This window comes from Phoenix dactylifera, chromosome 12, assembly GCF_051530095.1.
Source record: "Phoenix dactylifera cultivar Ajwa chromosome 12, Ajwa_hap1_PhDact_Kaust_v1.1, whole genome shotgun sequence".
Lineage (NCBI taxonomy): Eukaryota > Viridiplantae > Streptophyta > Magnoliopsida > Arecales > Arecaceae > Phoenix > Phoenix dactylifera.
This window is the reverse complement of record NC_143201.1, coordinates 723005-742956: the sequence shown is the minus strand read 5'-3', so window position 1 is coordinate 742956 and position 19952 is coordinate 723005. Positions and strand designations below refer to the sequence as shown.

The 19952-nt window shown below is 38.8% G+C and overlaps 3 protein-coding genes across 5 annotated transcripts; 1 reads left to right on the top strand and 2 right to left on the bottom strand.

Moving 5' to 3' along the window:
* Positions 1-1078: 1078 nt before the first annotated feature.
* APEM9 (3-phosphoinositide-dependent protein kinase-1) lies at positions 1079-10147 on the bottom strand. Of its 2 annotated transcripts, none has more exons than XM_017844280.5 (7): positions 9989-10147; positions 8998-9162; positions 4751-4828; positions 3991-4273; positions 2055-2446; positions 1551-1676; positions 1079-1336 (listed from the first exon to the last, which is right to left on the bottom strand). In XM_017844280.5, the coding sequence occupies exons 1-7, from the start codon at positions 10036-10038 to the stop codon at positions 1333-1335; spliced, it is 1098 nt and encodes a 365-aa protein (XP_017699769.3). In that variant the 5' UTR covers positions 10039-10147; the 3' UTR covers positions 1079-1332. The 2 variants fall into 2 exon arrangements, with proteins under 2 accessions (XP_017699769.3, XP_017699770.3); XM_017844281.5 differs by having other exon boundaries at positions 1275-1336; positions 1540-1676.
* Positions 10148-10293: 146 nt separating this feature from the next.
* On the top strand, positions 10294-17912 carry LOC120111843 (uncharacterized). Of its 2 annotated transcripts, none has more exons than XM_039129789.3 (4): positions 10294-10563; positions 13395-13628; positions 15276-15375; positions 17359-17912. In XM_039129789.3, the coding sequence occupies exons 2-4, from the start codon at positions 13449-13451 to the stop codon at positions 17613-17615; spliced, it is 537 nt and encodes a 178-aa protein (XP_038985717.3). In that variant the 5' UTR covers positions 10294-10563; positions 13395-13448; the 3' UTR covers positions 17616-17912. The 2 variants fall into 2 exon arrangements, with proteins under 2 accessions (XP_038985717.3, XP_038985718.3); XM_039129790.3 differs by having other exon boundaries at positions 10434-10563; positions 13404-13628; positions 17359-17830.
* Positions 17913-18009: 97 nt separating this feature from the next.
* SECE1 (secE/sec61-gamma protein transport protein) lies at positions 18010-18783 on the bottom strand. Its single transcript, XM_008809685.6, has one exon. It carries the CDS (start codon positions 18678-18680, stop codon positions 18135-18137), a length of 546 nt encoding a protein of 181 aa, XP_008807907.3. The 5' UTR covers positions 18681-18783; the 3' UTR covers positions 18010-18134.
* Positions 18784-19952: the final 1169 nt, after the last annotated feature.

The following is a 19952-nucleotide window of genomic DNA, read 5'->3' as shown; positions in this document are numbered from 1 at the left end:
AGCATCGATAGAGTGGCCCAGGTGGCAGAGGTACTGTCAGCCCTCATTATGAGAGGACGTGGCTCTGAGCCGGATGGCGCGCAGCTCAGGTTGGTTGGTGACGTGCGGTACAACCCATTCTTAAGAACGGTAGAGTGTTGACAGTCATGGCAGGATATGGCTGGAGTAGTCAAGATGCCGTCTGACTGCTGTTGGCCAGTTATGGAGATATGACACGGTAGTGTGGTAAAATACGGCCACGTAGGTGGGCGTAGACCCACACATGAGTGCAGTCGTTGGCGAGGACGAGCTTGTTAAGTAGTCGCGTCACGCGTTTGATGAGATCGGCTTGGCGAATGCTGGAAGTAGCTCGACTTTCCGAATTCCGAGATGTCCTCGGTGGAGCGCCCCGAGCTCAAAGGTCGAAGCGTATCGCTGGAATTGGATCGGGGCGGATCGGCGATTGTCTGGAAGTACCCCGAGCTTGGTCGGAGGAGTCGGCGAATATTTAGAGTTGGTGGAGCTTTCGGCGGAATTCCGAGGACGAGCTGGCCCTAGACCAAAGTGAAGATTCAACCGATTGTCGTTGATGTTTACTGGGCGGCCTTTTAGTTGTGGGCTGGACTATCCATTTTTCCCCTTATGCTCAACCACAATTCCCCACTCCAATGAGTATATGAAAATTAAAGATCTCAGAAAGAATTTCTTGCATCCCAGAAATATGGCCGGGAAGGCAATCATAAAGAAGTTACCAAGAAAAAGGGAAGACGATCGTAAAGGTGGTCACGAGATGAGGGCCTCATTTCCACAGGACACTGCTTCCAGCTTGCGATGGATAAAAGCAGCTAATATATATATATATATATATATAAAGTGTGGATGAATCAAATGTTGCCTAATGTGCTATCTAGTTCTTTTTCCAGAATTTAGCCGTCGGACCATTAGGAACCCAAGATCTGAATAGTGATCTCCATTAATAGTCCCCCATATATTTGCGTTGTCGTTGTGGGTCACCAGTCATACTGCTCCTTGTGTTCATTGCTCGAAGAAAGAACTTCAGCTTTTAAGGCAATTTGTGCTTCAAAGCCATGCACGTAAATGCTGAACAATTTTCATCATATACCCATTTGATAACTTATGATTTGGTCCTAGATACAACGCAGTTTTCCTACTACCCAACAAGTAAAAACACCATGCAAATGCTGGACAGTGGTGCATGGTTCATGACACTAACTAACAAACTACAGTTTCGAAATCTGAAACTCTTCAACAGAAGATATAATAGGCACCACGAAAAAGGGCAAAAAGAACTCACTTGAATTATACTGCACCCCGCAATTTTTTATCATTCCCCTACCTGCACAGCGAAACATTACTAGAGGCAACAGAAACATGATAATATGATGCAACAGTTCCAAAAAAAAAAGAGTGGGGTTCCACATCTTTTCCTAGGAGGAGAAAAGAGTTTCACCATTTAAGATGAACAATCTAAACATAAGTTATGAAATTAAATACTTTATAGTTTGTACATAAGATGGCCAAGTGGTAAAGCAGAAATACCACAAGATCACCTGTTTCCCAGCGAGCCAGAAGGCAGCTGTTGAACAGCAGCCAGTGGGTTCACCTGGACAGAAAATGCAAGCCGCCAAGCATCAATCAAAGCACTTCTTATAGACGACGCTCCTTTGGCTACTATCCTGTGAAATATACAAAGAAATAAGCACTGCTTAGAGACTATCTCAGCTATGTTCCCAGATTGAATGGAAGGTCATGAATCTTTTTTCATTGATGATAGTTCTTATCTCATCTTTTTTTGATGATAAATAGTAGAACATCGATGAGCAGCCATGGTGATGTTATAGATCAAGATATCCAGAATGGATATGCATGAAATACAGTATACCATAAGTTTCAAGTATTCAAATTTCAAAATGAGATGGAAAATATGTTAACAATAGATTCACATGAACAATAATTTTTATTCTTGAAATCACTTTTTCCAAAGTTTTAAATAACTATTTTCATTAATGTTGGCATTTGAAGAAATTGAAGTGTAGCATGGTACAACATCTCACCGCTTCAAGACTGCACCTTTCTTCTGCAGAATGTAATATGTTAAAAATATCAATGGACCCAAGAGCATTAACCTTCCATGCTGAAGGACCAAGTGAATGTTGCCCAACCTCAAATGGACTGTGCGAAACCAACATAAGCATGGATGGATCTGATCCGAAATGCGCCGAATAGTTGGATGAACGGATTTAAATGAATCTGCTTTTGATTTATCACCATTTGAATGGGATAATGGCCTGATGGTCTTAGGATAATTTTCAAATCCGGAGGGTGTGGACCCGGTGTCAAAAGCAGATAAGCTGCCAGTTTTCTCTATAGAATTAATTGTCCTTGGACCTGGAGATGAGCTAGACTCTGTAGCACAATGCAGTGAGTGCAATCTCCTCAACATGTCCTGCCAAGTTTAAAATAGATTATCGAAAAAATTATGATTCCTCTAAACAGTCAGAAGAAAGAAAGAACTTGAATGTGGAAGAGGAGAGAGACAGTTGCTATCACATATAGTAAGATAGACAGACACATACAATGACAGAGGACAATGATGCATTTATATCAATAGCCAACAAACTTTTTGCATATCGCCAAGAATCAGATTAAGGAAACATTCTGCAAAAGGAATTTTTCAACACTAGTGTTGTCGAATATTTATCATGGCATCCATCAAGGTCTTCATTTGTTTCTCTCTTTTTTCCTGAGACCTTCCGACATTATTCAAGTCTATACTTGCCACCATGATATATAGGCATGCCATCATAATTGTCAAACAGGTAACACCACACCTCATGTTCTTCTCAAGCATCTCCTCGACTAACCCAGTGTACTCTAACACCAATTTTCCAACATAAACACATCATAAATTCCTCATTTGCAAAAAAAATGAAAGGGAAAGAAAATGAAAGAGGTGCAAACTATTCATCTCTGTTTTGCTAATTTCATATGCAGGAATTTTAAAAATACCCAACATTTTTAGCCTGAGACATTGACTAGTGAAAATTTTGTCAAGGCTCACAAGAGTGTTGTGTCATAAGATAACATATTGTCCACCTAATGTGACCCCTTCTGTGTTATCAGACATCTCATTAGTAATTCTTTCTCATCTAGTCTACTAAATCCAATGGTACAAGTAATTGATTCAAGAATCTTGGTCAATATAGTCTTAGTTGTATCACACTCATTATACTTGGTGCAAGTCCAACCAACTTAAGGAATCCTCAAAGCCTTCCCACTGCAGATCCAGTTAAAAAAACTGACTCTGCTCCAATTTCACAATTATAAATACATTCGCAAGACACAACGGAACTAGATCCTAAATATAAGCAGTCAGTTTATATTGAAAATCTGGATTTTGGTGGTTTGGATCGACTAGAATCTTGCCCTACCTAGTTGAATGCACATCTTCAGGAATATAGATATATTACACTGATATGACTGTTCTCCATAATGTTCACAAAGGAAATAAAAAGGATGCCTTGGAAGTAAAAGTTACAATCCATCTAGTCTTGCCCATTACCCAATTTCTTCACCAAATTCTCTTCATATAGATATCCTGAGGCAATATCTCTCACATTCTGACGTCAGCTAGCCTTAAAATTACATGCTAGTTTCAAAGTTAAACCAAGCATCAGATAATAGAGTGGAACACCAAATTAAAAGATATCAATGAAGTGCCAAAATTATATAATTATAATTCCAAAGTACAGCAAGTTTTGGATCCACTTTACAGGAAAAAGGTGGACACCAGGAAGGTTAGTCAGTTTCATTATAATGACAAGGATATCCATTTATATAGCTTTTCTTTGTGACACCTCCTTCTAAAGAATAATGTAGAACAAAAACTTGATGTATTCCATCAAGAAGAAAGATATCTTTGATCCTCATTAAAATCTATAATACCAACCTTTTGAGAGGCAGAAAACATACAATGATGATAATCATTACCTGGCGTTTTTCTTCAGGCAGCTCTGCTCTCTCTGTCCAAGATATAGCCAGGTCAGAATTATGCAAGATCATCCCAAGGAGGGTTATGGTGTAAACTTCTGCCACCTCTAAATACTTTTCAGCATTCATGATTGACTGCCTTATGCCTCCTGCAGAAGAGCTTCGTGATTCTGCTTCTGTCAAAACATAGACATTGCCATCTAGATATTTCCACTTGCTGAGAAACTCCTCGAAGATTTCTCTTAGGTTGGATGAAAATCCTTCTGCTATTTGCATGCAAGCCCTACCAAATCATCAAATAATCACTTGGATCTAATTCTTAAGATGATAGTGTCACAAGATATGCTAAAATCCAAGGGCCTGTTTGGATGATGAAAGAATTTAACCATGCTATGGGATAAAACATGCCAGCATCTCCATTTAGGGAAGTAAAAGAAGAGAGGAGTCAGAGAGGGATTGGAGCAATTACTGGGTCCAGAATCATGATTTGTCCAGATGTAAATCACCTTGGAATTAAAATTAGGTGTATCTGAAACATCTAGAATGGGGGAATCATAGAGCTGCCCCATTTCTCTCCATCACCTTTCTTCTTTTCCCTCTTAAACTAGTTATTCCTAAGATAAGAGCTTCCATGCATCCAAACATGGCCTAGAGTTTAGAACATGAACTCTCTATGATTAGCATGATTTCAACAGGTCAGCAAAAGCATTAGGGAAACCAAAAATATCATGTATGCCATAGAAAGGTATATTTGTAGTACCATGCTAGGAAAACTTGAACAGGTATAGCTGCCACTGAACCATACAATGTTTTAAGTTCAATCAGCAGTTCAGATGTCCTGCAATTTTATCCAAAACCAAGTGAAAGTGTTGAATTAGCTCAGTCTCAGCATAACAGCAAAGATTATGAAGCCTTAAAACATAATGCAAATAAACATGATAAAAGGCTCCACAAAGTAATATCAGGAATTTAAAGAAACAATATATACAAAATCTGTTTGTTTTCTTTTGAAAAATACAAAGTTATTGAGATACTAACTGAATATACATAATCAACAACTAGAAAACTTATGCCTAATATTTGCAGCCAACTATGTAATATTTTCTTCGTCATATGCTCACAACTGATAAGTGCTTAATAATCTATAATTTAGTTATCTTTCCATAGCACTTATCAATATTTTTAAACTGATAAATATATATTTTACCATAAAATTAAATAAACATTGAAATGAATTTAAATTATGGTAAGAGGTAAATAATTCTTTTCTCAAAACAGACTCTAAACTTGTCTCTCTCCTGGTTATAATCTTTCATGAAAACATATAAGGAGGAGATTGTGTTGACCCGATTCGGTAACCTGATGGAGTTGTAATCAAGCTGAGGTTATAATTTAATGGATTTTGGTCCTGATTCGATCGAAAGTTATAATTAATTATGTATGGGGCAAAAGTTTGATTAACCCTTTTTATTAGGTCACGGTCCGGTTTTTAGTCTTGTCTGGTCGAGTTCGATCTGAAGCAGCTCAGCAAGAATTAAATTTAAATAACATTGGGCTCGAGAATAATTTCAAGCAAATCAACGATCATGATCCACCTCAAATCCAAAGCCAATTCCCAACCAATTCCTTACCTGCCTTCATATAAAATTTATAATTTTAAAACAAAAATAATAATAATAATAATAATTGAATATCCATGATTCACTGTTCATATGAACAGTATCCCGTGAAAACACTGTTCATATGAACAGTGCTACAAAAAAAATATAAAATAAATATATATATATATAACTCCACTGTTTATCTTCTTCCCCCCTCCCCCGCAGTGCATCCGGGCCGTTCAGCTTCTTCCCGTCGATCCCGCGTCGATCCGCCGCCCGTGCCAACCCCAGCCCATTCCAAGCTCCATCGCGATGAGGCCATCAACAGCCCGCGCACGGTGAACGCCGGTAATCCAGCAACCTCCCATGCCCGTCCGACTGCAAGCGGGATCCAAGCATCATGCCCAGCCGTTCCTCCGCCTCTTTCTCCGCCTGCATCCTCGCCTCCGCGCTGCCGTTCCGAGCGTCCGAGACAGGCTCCCAGCATATCACGCCACGGCCGGCCACCTTCTTCTTCGGCTCCTCCCAACGCTCCCGGCTCCTCCAGCTCATCCTGCAGCATCTCCTTCCTTCCCAAATCAGCAAGCCGTGATCTTCTTCTTCCGCGCCCTAGCTCATTCCGCACGTCAACCTCCCGGAATCCCGCGGCCAGCTCCACTGATCCGGCCGCCTGCAATCAAACCGGCACCCCAGCAATCACGCCATCCTCCTTCCGGATCGGCGCCCGTCTGCAGCTCTTCCCCAATTCCAGCATCCGCGAGCAATCATCCCACGCAGACCAGCTCTCTTCCGGATTTGAAATCCCAAGCATCCGCCTCACAGATCGCGTCCGTTTTTTCCCCTCCTCTCCACGTGCTTGCTGGCTGATATGATGAGGGGATCTATATAAGGAGGAGGGGGCGTTCGATGGAAGGGAGAGCTCGGGGGAGGAAAGAAACAGAGGATACTCTGTTTCGGTGAAGAAAAAGAAGAACGCCGAGAGAAAGAAAAAAAAAAAAAAGAGAGAGAGAGGGGGGGGGAAGAGAATAGTTGTGATATTTTGGGAATAATGGGAGGTGATCAATTTCATTTGAAGATGGGAGGTCATCCGGAAGCCATGCTCGGCTAAACATCTAATCTAGGGCTGGATGAAGCCCTAGCAATGTATCAGGGCATTGTAGTTCTTATTTTCTTTATTATTTTGGAGCTTGTTTAAATTATTATCTTCAATGAAATATCTTTTTATGATGTTTAAACTTTGAGCATGCCATTTACTATTCATGTTTGTTAAAGTAGTCTAAGATGATCCATGCCTAGGAAGATGAGGTGTGCTGCATCCTAGATTAGCATACTTAGGTAGACACTTCATGCTACATCGAAGATGGATCTTCCTAACACTATGTATGCTTTTATTTTAAAAGGCTTGTAGCCAAAATTGCATGCCTCTCCAAAAGATAAAAATTAAGAACACAATCCTTGATGCAATGCTATGTGGTGGATTCCAAACCCTAGATCTATTTACTTTGATAAAATTTCAATTCGTACTCATAGATTAATTTAGTTAAATCAAGTTAGCAAATCCTTCTTCTTGATTTGTTTTTAAAAGAAAAATAACTTATTTTCCAATCCCTGTGGACCGACACCCGTAATCACTATCCTACAGGATACGTGCTATTGCGTGGTTTATTTTTGAAATTGAAAAGAACCGATCAACAACATAGTTAAACATCACACTAAAGCAAGATTTTAAATTTTTCACATACCCACTTGCCATGTCATCCCCTCTCCAACCCTTCTACACATGCATGACCCTCTCCTTGGGAAGGCCATCTTCAATGTATGTTGCACATGACCATGTGATCCAATCAATTCAGCATCACTAGATCTCCATCTGGTGCACCTTTTAAGCTTGCTCAATGCATGTTACTCTAGCTACATCTTTCCTTGTGCTACCAAAATATTACATGACCATCTCCACAACTATCACCAAATGCATGTAGTCATATGGGACAGTCGGATTTAAGTTGTCTTTTAATATTTTAATTAAGTCTCACCAGCATGCAGTAATCAGAAAGCTCTCCAAAACATCTTGAAATTATCCACCTTACTCAAATTCTCTTAGGTACCCTCATGTATTTCTTCAGAAAATTGATATATATTTTTCATTCTTAGGTCTCTCCCAAGGTTCGCTGTACCGGTCGGTACCGGTCGGTACTGAGCGTACCGTACCCGTACCGATGGATACCGGTATCGGTACACCAATATCGGTACGGTCGGTACCGAGCGTACCGTACCGTACCGACACTCGGTACGCCTATACTAGTGCGGCACCGGTACGGGGTTCGGTACCGGTACGGCGAACCTTGGTCTCTCCACTCTCCATGATGTAGACAACACATAACACTTCAGAAGAACATCTTGAATTCATCACTTCAAATCTCTTAGGTACATCTGCATATCTGTGATGAATCCATCTTGAATTCATCATGTCAAATGGTAGACTTTTGACATTCAGTTGGTATACATAGACAGCTGCAACATTTTATGATCTATGTTTTGCCAATATCTTCACAACTTCATATTATGGCTTGCAAGTTTAGTATTATAAAGAACACAAATCTGTATATCATCTTTATATTTAAAATTAAGCATACATCTTTTTTTAAAACCCCAGATCCATTTACACCATTTGTAGTCCTAGTATCTCAGCCTACTTACAGCTACATGGAACAAATCCACTGAAAAGAGTACCATGTTTTTATTCACCAGATCCATCACACCATTTGTAGTTCTAGTATCTCAGTTTACTTTATAGATACATGGAGCTAAACCACTGAAAACAGCAGGTTTGGCTGCAGGCAAGAAAAGCAACATTAATTCAATAAATCACAATAAATTCTTCTGAATGTTTCTTTTTTTTTCTGACAAAATCTTCATTACGATAACATAAAAGTTTAGATGGACTCTTGATGGTTATGGCAAGAAGTAACATATAGAACAACACTGCAGGGTTCAAAGCTTGCAAGCCTCCTTATGACTTGGTAATAAATTATAGTCACTGTACTTTTGCATTATGTAATTCCCATAACTGGCTAACTTCCTAGAGAAAGAATGACGGTATGTGGTAATCGACATACAAAATGCATCAAGCAGTACATAGAAAGACACAATATTTTAAGGACCATATCACACCTAAAATAACAAATAATTATAAAACAAAGTTAGTTAACCCATTTTAGCAAGGTGCGATTGTTAATAGAGTCCTTGTTCATCAGCCAATGCCAAGTTCTTGTAAATCTAGATAATAAGTTCACTGATCTAGAGAACTTCCAGGTATTTACTTCCTTTAGAATTGATAATATAAGATATCGAAACTCTGCGACCAAGCTAATTAAAATGATAGGATTTGAACAGAAGAATAAGATACCTCCTCATTTCTCTCAGTGATTGTACAAACACCATACCAGCTGATACCATCATTTCGGCCAGTTCACCATCATCTATTGCTTCTGAAGATGGGGTAGTATGTATTTGCCGAAGAATAGAAGAAGACAGAGATGCAGCCTCCTCAAACATGCAGCAAACCAGACAGCTGAACCATTCCAAAAAAAAAAAATCAATAAATAAAAATCATGCCTCATGATTAACAGTTAAGTAGTTAAGGAGGCATCTAACACTGTCAAACGATAACACCATAAGTTAAACCAGCTATAATTAGGATTTATGATGATATTTTTAATCCCTTTTTCGTGGTTCAAAGAGGTTTATTTATAGATGAATTAATAGGTAACAATTAAGACCTTGGTGCTGTGACTGCTGTCAGTATACACATTCATAAATTTTTTTAAAGAAAAGAAATGTGATGATGCTCGAACAGATTAGGCTCCCTACAACATGCTTTCCAAGAAATCAAATTCCATTCTTCTTCTTTCTTTTCTTTTTCTGAGAAAAGCTTATCACTCAATTCACTAATAAACAAACGCATGAAAGAAAAAAACCCTAATTTGGCCTTCATTAGGTATGACATCGCAGGAATTTCACCAGGCCATACGAGTCAGATACAATAGATATATGCAGTTAAATAATTTAAAGATGACGAAAGTTAAAGGACTCATTGGAGTCATAATACAATCACATATTCCTAGAAACAAAATAAGTTGTCTTATTCCTAAGCAAATCGAAGTTAACACGAACATAATTCCTTCCAACACCAAACCTACAGCAAACTATTTTGTGTTTAAAGGATCAAAGAACCTATAACCTTCAAAAGGTACGCGTCAAAGATCGTCGGTTGCTGGAAATAGAACGGAATAGGAAGATCGGGGAGTAACTAATTCCGCAACAACAATCAAAGAGAGAGAGAGAGAGAGAAAGAGAATCGAAATCGCAGAATTGAAGTCAAATAACGAGTCGATTACCTCTCCGAAACATCGATCGCTTTCCAGGTCTCGGAGAGTGCCGCTGCCATCACTCCTATGGCCTTCTCTTCCGCTCTCTCTCTCTCTCTCTCTGGCTTGTTCGATAGGCGGGGATTATAAGCTGCGCCGAGACGGCTTCTACCCGCTTTCGGTTGGGTACGCCTCTTCTTTTATTTATTTATTTTTTTGGTAAAAAAAAAAAAAAAAGGAGCGAACCGGGAAAAGGGCCGAGCCACCGGTCTGACGCGGGGTCAACCGGTTCGGAACGGAAGAATGATCGGGAAAAGATGAAAAAAAGAAAAGCTAAATACAAAAAAAAGGAAACCTAGGTGTCCTGCAGCGCAGGGATGGCGTAGGGATTGGTCGTCGGCTCGAGAGGACGAATGGGAATCGTGGAAGCGATGAGCTGGGGGCTAGCGTAGTTCTCGTCGGCGTCGGCGGCCACTGGAACTTTGGAAGAGAGAGGATTAAAGCGGACAACGGGATTAGCTTTTATATTTATTTTTTTCTTGAAATTAAAGGGAGGAAAGGGATTCGGTTCTCTTCGGCTTTGGATCTGAATCTCTGCATCTCAGGTAGATCTCCAATCCTAGCTCTAAGACTTCTCAAGCCCGGGCTTGAACTATTCTTTGGTCTTGTATTTCATATATTGGAATTGGTGATCTGATTTGGATGATTTAATTTGCTGGAGATCGGCTTTAGGAATTTTAACTTGAACTGTTGATGCCCCTAATCGGTTCGGTTAGGTAAACTTTTTCATGATTATGTTTTGTCGAGAATGATGATCATCTCCTGTAAAAATAAGGATTGCAGGAGGAAGGGGCTTTTATACGCCGAGTAGTATCTGATATTATAGCAGAGCATCCACGTACAAAACTAGTTGCTTGATCACTTTTTTTTATTGGGAGTTTCATTGCTCGATACTTTGGATTTTGCAAGGATTTGCTGTTCTGTTCATTGTTTCTTCTGGTGATCATAGTTTTATGTTCTATTCCAGACTTTACGAGTCATATGGCAGTTCTGAAATTACCGGAGTACTTAATGTTGACTTGATAATTAATTATGTGACATGATTTGGCACTTGCCAGGACTGTTTGATGCGAGTTTTACCAACCGTGAATTCTGAGCAACTTGAACATGTTTAATTGCATTCGTCTCAAGCACCAAACCTTCTACATGCTATCCTCTAGTTTTGTCTTTCGGGATGATGCATCTTTTTTCTTGTGTTGATATTAGTTGGTTATTTTTTGTTGCTTATTTGGATACATCCTAGTTGAACATGATGGCAAGCTTTCTTTTCCCAGTTATATATTGCATATAATTACTAATTGGAGTCACTTTTGAACTATCACGTTTCCCCACAAAAATGGCAGATCATCAATAGTTATTTGGTCAGGTGAACATATAAAAGCCAATGTTTAAGTGGTGGGATTCAGTTCCTATTTTTTTTTCAAAACAGCTCCAACTTCAGGATCTTGTTCTCAAAATGTAACATACAATGAACAGGCTAATTCTCTATATAACAAGCATATCGAGGATTATGACTAGTTAGAGCTCATTTGTGACAATGAATAAGCAACTGAAAATTATTGATGTTCAATCATTGATTTTAATTAGATTTAATTATTGTATGATGATCTAAATATGGTTAAACATACGACCATGTTCATGCTAGAGCATTATGATGCTTGATACTGCAATGTTTTGGTGGTTTGATACTTTGAATGATTGTTTGGTAATATGTAGTTTGTAGTTTAAATATATTGGTTTAGTTTAAATTGTGGATTGAACATTTTATATTAGTCAAATATGGAAGTATCATAGCACAAAATTATACAAAATAAGTCAGTTAACTATATAGTAAACAGTAAACAGCTTCTATAGCTGCAACCTTCCAAACAGCATAAGTTCAGTTACAGTGCAGTGCAATTACATTCCACTCAGTTACACTGTAACTTGATTTGCACTGCAAGTTCATTTGCAGGATTCCAAACAGCACCATATGTTGTTGCCCTCCTACTTCCTTCCCTCCCTTGCCTCCTCCTCATGCCCATCCATGGTGACCGCTGCCCTTTCCAAATCCAGAGCCATCTCCAAGCCCATGTATTTCCACTCTGGGCTCGTTTGGTTCGCGAGAAGCATTTTTCCTCATAGGAATATGATTTCTGGAAAGAGGATGCTCGAGAAAGTACTTTTAGTATGTTTGGTTGACCATGGAAAAGTGACAGATTTTCAGAGTGCTTATGTTTGGTTGACCATCCACTTTCTTTGGAAAGTTATGTGTAATTCCTATTATATCCTTAATAAAAATTAGGTCTTTAATGCTTTGGATCAAATAAGGATAGCTGAAGGGCCTTTTTGGGAAAAAATAAAAATGTTTTGATTTTCGGCTTACGGGAAAGTAACTTTCTCATGTTTCTCATGGGAAAGACTTTTTCATGAAACGTGAGAATCATATTCCCACAGGAATATAACTTTTCCGTCTCTCTCCTTTAAAAACTTCAACCAAACAAGAGGCATCTCTTTACTTTCCCGTTGACCACACTTTCTTTCCTTCTTTTCCCGCGAACCAAACGAGCTCTCTGTGTCTTGTCCACCCTTCAATTGTCTTATCTTCTGTTAGATTAATCCTACGTGCTTCAAGATTAGGGTTTAGTCAGGACTCAGGCGCAATAAAAAATTTATTATTTTCTCTTTTTCTTTTTGCTGTGGTCATTTTTCCCACATTTCCCTTCTTTCTAAACGGCGTTCTGGACATATCTTTACAATTGGATTGAGTTTGTCATCTTAGAGTTAATTTTGTTTGCTGGAGTCATTTTTATGTATCTGTATTTCTGCTCACAAATCTATCCTAGCTCACAAGATTTTTCCTAGGATACCTATCACCGAGGAGCGGGGAGCTGGGGTTTATTGTTCTTGCATTCTAATCTTGCATATTTGGGGGTTTTCTTATATCAAATGATGATGTATGACTGCTGCAGTTATGGTTCCTATTTTTCCTTTAATCTCTGCGAGGATTATGCAATTATGAGTTCCATGCAATCTGTTCAATAGTTTTCTACTGATTATACATTTGCAAGCTCTGCACAAATCCTTTTTTTCTTTTTCTGATGATATTTTCCACTGATATGTAGTTTTGATTTCCATGCTGAACTCATGATAAGTTGTCAACAGGAACTTAAATTAGAGCTATTTTATCGCATGCATTAAGATAGTCTAAATTACAGGAGAGTCTCAAGCTCGGAGAGCTCACCATGACAAAGAAGATAGTATAAATTGGAATATTACTTGAACAGAACCTTAATCTTAATATTCTATCAATTCAAATTAAATTACAGTATCGAACTACTATTCACATGTAATGATAATTTGACAGAGTTCCATGATTTTTCTCATCATTTTGTAGATTTTGTAGAGAGAAAAAGCTTCCATCAGAACATTGGGTATAACCTGGGAAAAAATGGGTGTGATGGGTAATGGCATAGAATCAAGGAAAACGGTGTTTGTGACAGTGGGAACCACATGCTTTGATGCTCTCGTCAAGGCAGTAGACTCTCAGCAGGTCAAAGATGAGTTATTGAGAAAGGGATACACCGATCTCCTCATTCAAGTGGGCCGTGGGACATATGTACCCTCCAAGGTTTTGCCTCTTCTCTTGCTAGACAAATCTTTTGCTTTCTCTGATAATAAGCTCTCTCATGCTCAAATGCGTGTTTTAGAATTTGAAACTTTTTTCTTGGTTTTCAGTATACTCCTTAAAAGTATAATTTTGCTCCTGTACTGTCTAAGCCATTTTAGTATAGGAAAAAACATTGTATATCACCATATGAGAAAAACAATACATAGAGACAATTTTATTTTAGAGGGAATTTGAGATTATTTTATGTCTTGACATTTTGATGTTCTGCACAACTAAGATGGACACGGTTGACCAAGTCAAGCTGATGTATACGTGCCCATGCTAGATTTATATGAGTGGTAGGTTATTCCTAAGAAAACTTTTATGGGTAATAATCGCAAAGAAAGGAATCAAATGGAAGTCCTTTTTTCTCATTTATTAGTCTAATTTATATGGTGTAAGCAATCAAGATTTCTGTTTGCCTCATCTGAAAAAGCAATATGATATATGTGGTAGGAGCCGTATCTTTTGGTTGTTTGTTGTAAATGGGTGCACCATTTTTCTACTGCTGTATTATGATATTTGTGTGAAGCTAGAGCAATGTCACGGAGCCTATTTACATTTGTATTGTTATGGGATTTGGGAAACATACATGTTTTGCAATGCCAAGACTTCCATGGTTAAAGAATATCATTAGAATACTAAAAAAAACCTTTTGTTTAGGCATTATTATGTGGACCATGTGCCAGAACTCTATTGTTGTTCAGTGAACAACTCAAGCTAGATACATTTTGCATGCTGTGAAGGATCCTTATGGTAGGAGAGCAATGAAGCTGCAATCATCGTCACATGGAAGGGTCCAATGTGGTAGTTGTGAGCTGGAATGCTTTATTTCTACCAAAATAGAACTTTGAAATGCTTTAAATTATCATGCTATCACGCATCTTGCACTTATAAAGGTTGTTGACCTGAAAGGTGGTTGAGTTTATATGGAGAAGTTGGTCTTTGCTTTTCAGAACAAAGCAAAGAATTTTTTTAGTTGTAATAAGATTACCGATCACTTGCAATGTTCTCTCACCAAACCTCATAGTGGGCAATCTTTCCTGACATTAAATGCTTTTAAATCCTCTTCTTGCCTTAAATTCTCTTATATACTTCTAATAGCTTTTTCGCTGATCCTGTCCTAGAAAGAACATTGAAATACAAAATTGGAGAATCCTTCTAAATGCATGCTGCATCTGACTAACCAGTTGTTACATGGTAACTTACAGCCAGAAGTAATCTTATCTGGCTTCACTAGTCCCTCTATCTTCTTTTACATCTATCATATATTTATGTCCTTTTGCTCATAAGCATGCTTTTAATTTGTGCATTTCCATTTGCAACCTTCTTCAGTTCAATAAGAAAGAGTCCGGTGTTTATCATGAACATGTCTTGTGTTCATCATGAATACGTCTTGTGTAATGAAGCTGACTGTAAATTGATTTTATAAACTATTGAATTTTCCTTTGAATAAAATTAAGCACCTGTGCTTTTTTTATTTATGTTAACTTTTGTTCAGGCTAGAGAGCAACCTGGTTGATTAGTATTATGAATATTTTTCCTTCTGCTCATGTTCATCTGAGTGCATGAATAGAGATGAATAACCTCATATGACCTGGAAAACAGTTTTCTGGAGAAGATGGATCTCTAGCCGTGGATTATTTCACTTTCTCACCGAGCATTGCCGACTACCTTAGATCAGCATCTCTTATCATTAGCCACGCAGGTAACATTTTGCTGTAATCTATATTGTGGAAAATTTTTCCTTTACAGATACAAGGCACACCCTATTGAATTTAATGAATGTTCTTGGCAACTAATCTATTAGGAATGTATATGGTCCGCACAAACCATGAGAAGACTTTAAGGGGAAGATTTTCTATTGATATGATTCATTGCCTTTGATTTTATAAAGTAACAAGATCACAAGGGTCCAGGCTAAAGAACAAGAGACTGGAAGTATATTCTAGATACTTGTCAGATTCTTCATCATTCTCTCCTTTTGGCTGACTTGTGGAGACAAAATAGTTGGATAAAACGAATAAGAAGTGAATGATGAAAATGGTGATGTGAGTCTAACAAAAGCTATTTTTTTGTTGGGGGCAATGTAATAGGTCTTATTCTAATATCATATTATGGGATGCTATGAGTCTCGTATATAATAAACAGGCAGAACCTTATAAAATGCTATATATAAAATTTTGTTGAATGTAGCATGATATATTATATACTGATTTCTACATGGCTCCATATTCTATTTTTACCTCTTCCTTATCAAAAACTCCGCACACATGCTTCCTCATAAGACAACTGTGTACCATCCTTGATCTCCTAAATAAAATATTTAGCTGATTACTTGCTTTGATCTCTTTTTTATCAAACTTCTTTCTTAATGGTTCTACTTATTACCTCCCAACTTCATCAGATAAGAAGAGGAGCACCTGTTTACCAATAGTAACAGCAGACTATGTAGTTTTGTGGACGTTGTTGCCAAGGCTTCAAATGAGAGAGAGATTTTAATTTAAGCATGCTCTATGGAAATTAGAAAAATTTGTATGTACAATTTTTTTTTTTGTTAATGATCAAATTTTTAGAGATCATCAATATTCTAGGTTTGGTCGTAATCTCATTTAACAGGTATAAGGGCAGATTCCAATATGTTGGATTGAAATATTGCAGCCAAAAAATAAGAAAAAAGATGGTTGATAGTGCGGGATACAGCTGTGTTTCAGTCATACTGGTTTATTGACTTCTGTAGTTTAAGCGATAACTGCATATTCAGAAGTTATGTTTTCGCTGGTGATCCATGGTTCATTCTAGAACAGAGACAGCCCCTAAATGATTGCTTAATATGCTTGTAATTTTTCCATTATGACTCATATGAAATAAAAATGTTCCAGGGGATATGCTTGGTGATGCATGTTGTTGTCTCTTATGTACTTGGTTATTTCCATCTAGCTTGATCATCCAGTTTTTTGTTTTTTGTTTTTTTTGTAGTTATAGATGTTGCATACCAGAGATTTTTCTGTAAAAATGGTTTATGGTTGTACCAAATCCAAGTTAGTAATTCCTAGTAGGTGAAATAAACCAAACTTCTTTGGTTTAAAGTTTAGTCTTATATAGCAGCCATTACCCTTGGTTGGGGAGCTAGGTTATGACCGTGGATGCTGCAGCTTATTACTTGCAATAGCCCGGTTTGCAATTGTGTCAGAGAACAAGTTTGTCTCTCTGATAGTTGCCTCCTCTTCCATTGCTTGTGATCCAAGTCCAAGGAGGCATTGCTCTTCTCCCAGTACAAAATTCAGAAAACTTCAATCTTTGTGTATGATTCTGATTGACAGCATTCTATTTGTTCAGAATGGCATTCTTCAACCTTCTTGTCTATAGGCCAAGTCAATGGGCATGTTCAGTCACTTTCTGTGGCAACCAAGGCACAAATGGGCAAATTGGGAGACCCATTTATTGTTTTGATATGGCTTGATTTTTTTTTTTAAAAAAAAAAATCTGCATTAGAGCTTTAATCAATAGCATATTGTTACTTTGATTCTGTATATCATAGTTGAACCTTCTCAGCTGCTTTCTTTCATACAAGAGATTACCAAAATTGCCCTATTCTCATTGTGATGTTAGTATACTACTAATGCAGATTTTAGATTGTAACAATGATCTATCGATGAGAATGCGACAAATAATTCTAGTTGCTAAGCAGGGTCCGGGAGCATATTTGAGACACTGCGATTGGGTAAGCCTCTAATTGTGGTCGTCAATGAGGATTTGATGGACAACCACCAAAGTGAGCTTGCAGAGGAACTGGCAGACAGGAAGCACCTATTCTGTGCCCGCCCGCAGACACTCCATCAGACCATCAAAGTCATGGATCTGGAGTCTCTTATTCCTTACCCACCAGGTGATGCTGCGCCAGTTGCTAATCTATTCAACAATTTTCTTGGATTCCCAGCTGATTGAGCTGTCTATCAAATTGATCCTTGAAGAATGTTCATGGGATCGTTGGTCTTGTGGGCAGCCAAATTTTGAACCCTGTTCATACTACGAAAACCCTGTTGGAAATGGCTCCAGTATGATCATATTAGCATTCTCTCTGCTTGAATACTCTTTTCAGATTCTGAAGATTAATAATGTAATCACCATTTGTGATTCAAAATATACTACTGTTTTGTAAATCCCTTATTTGTGGTGGGAGAAGATTGTATGCCGTTCATTGTTTTTATGCAATTAAATTCAATCCATCCATTTCTTATCAAACTCTATCCTTCTTTCTTTCTTTTGGGAATTGTGAACGATACTATTTCATATTGGTAAGAAGAGGATCAAATGATCATTTTAGTCTTACGAACTTCAATTTTTAGCGGAAAAATAATAATGTACATCGGAAAGTGGAGGATGAAAGAAGGGGAGTGGGGAAAAAAGGAGGGAAACATCAAAATTTGAGCAGAGAGTGTGGGGACGAAGGGAGCCAGAGTAGTCTTATCCGAAGAAGTCCTGGAGGCCCCTGCCGGCGAAGACCCGGTCGGATAACTCGGCGAGGATGGCGTTGACGGTGAGAAGAGCGACGCTGGAGCCGGCGATGACGGCGAGGACGACGCCGGTGGTACCTAGGACCTTCCCGAACGCCGGCCACTCGATCTCCCTCACCTCCTCCGCCACCCCTCCCCACAGATCCAGCGCCGGCGACGACTTCTTCCTCGCCTCCATCATCTCCTTGATCTCCTCTGGCACCGACGGCGTCGCCGATGCGGCGGCGGCTTGCTTCTCATCCTCTTTCTTCTTTCCAGAAGTCTCCTCCCCCGCCGCTGCATCCTCCTCCTCTAGGGTTTCGGATGCGCCGCCGTTTTCTTGGGCTGAGGAGCGAGGCGGGCGGCGGACGGGTGCGAAAGAGAGGAGTGGAGGGGGCCACGACGGTGGTGACCGAATCTGGATGAGGCCGCGAACGTGGCGCGCCGGTCGGGAGAGGGCGGCGCGCGGAGGCGATGGGGTTTGGGGGAGAAGACGAGAGAAGGTTAGGACGACCATGCTGCCCCTCGTCTCTCCCTCTGTGGGTGGCCTCGATCCGGCACAGAAGATAGGACCCCGGCCTCGTGACCTCACGGCGAGCTGTTCAGACACGGGGCTCGGGCCGGGCTCTACAGTATAAATTAGGGCCGATGCCTATCTCCAGATCAGGCCGCCCGGTCTAATCTTAAAAGGCCGGATTGCGTCGTTCATCACTTTGGAAGCTTTCTTTCATAGGGTATTAAGGTTGTCCCTCTCTCTCTCTCTCTCTCTCTCTCTCTCTCTGCATCAGCTTCTTGTTTTGGATTGTTCTGGGTGCATTCATGCTCCTCTAGTATAATATATTAACAAATTTTTTCTATCAAAAATTGAAAAAAAAATAAAAAAAAATCAATCCTAGGCACCATTTCCTCCTTCCCTCCTACTCTCGGCAATATAATATATTATTACTTCATTATAATATACAATTTGTTAATATAATTAACCTATAAAATATATATATTTCTGCATCGGGTCATTTTTAAATGTTTAGATCCGACCTACTTTTTTTAGCCCAGGCCCATTCCACCTGCCTATTTTTAGTGCTCTAACTTACTACATCTCGGGCTGGGCCGAGTGTGCTGGGCGGCCCGTCTGGCCCGTGATTGTGCATGCGCACGTGTCAATAGTCTGGCAAGCTAGCATACTATAATTAGTACCAAATAGTGGATGATAATGGCTGGAAAATGAACTATCTAAAATCAATCAAGCCCCTGAGAGATCAACTTTATTTGGTAATTATAAGATCCAGGTAATATTGATGGGATGCGTCAAAACTGTATGTATAGTGTTTTGAAGGCTGCAATCTCGCTAGCCTTGTTTTGTTGATGGTTGTCCAAAAAGCTCCAATTGAATGGAAGGTTTATTCAGCCAAACATCAACAAATTATTCCTATCTAGTTTGCATAGTTTTATTTCATCTGAGGATACATAAGCACTTTAACTTAAATGATTATTCCGTGAATGGAGGCTAAATAACTTATTAAGGTCAAGTTATTCACATCGTTGGAGGTGAAAAGAAAATCTCAAAAAATAATTGACTTCAATTCTTTTATTTTTCCCGCTTATCTAACCATCCAATATTTGCAATCATCTAACTTTGTTTCATCGTGCCAACTAAATAAATTTTGCAATTATTTGGAAAAATCATCAAATGTTTCTGGAAAAAAGGTTTTGCATAAAATTACACCCTCCTTTTTAGTTTGCAGATCTAGTATCATTTTTATTTTTATTTTTATTTTGTAGATTAGATATC

Bases quoted from the DNA above. Each gene is read 5' to 3' on its own strand.
- APEM9 (XM_017844280.5), bottom strand. From the start codon at position 10,038: ATGGCAGCGGCACTCTCCGAGACCTGGAAAGCGATCGATGTTTCGGAG. The intron at 4,829-8,997 runs GTATCTTATTCT...ATAAAATTGCAG, and splicing joins TCACTGAGAGAAATGAGGAG to GACATCTGAACTGCTGATTG. The intron at 2,447-3,990 runs GTAATGATTATC...TAAACTTGGCAG, and splicing joins TGCCTGAAGAAAAACGCCAG to GACATGTTGAGGAGATTGCA.
- LOC120111843 (XM_039129789.3), top strand. From the start codon at position 13,449: ATGGGTGTGATGGGTAATGGCATAGAATCAAGGAAAACGGTGTTTGTG. The intron at 13,629-15,275 runs GTTTTGCCTCTT...CCTGGAAAACAG, and splicing joins GGACATATGTACCCTCCAAG to TTTTCTGGAGAAGATGGATC. The intron at 15,376-17,358 runs GTAACATTTTGC...GTTGCTAAGCAG, and splicing joins TCTTATCATTAGCCACGCAG to GGTCCGGGAGCATATTTGAG.
- SECE1 (XM_008809685.6), bottom strand. From the start codon at position 18,680: ATGGTCGTCCTAACCTTCTCTCGTCTTCTCCCCCAAACCCCATCGCCT.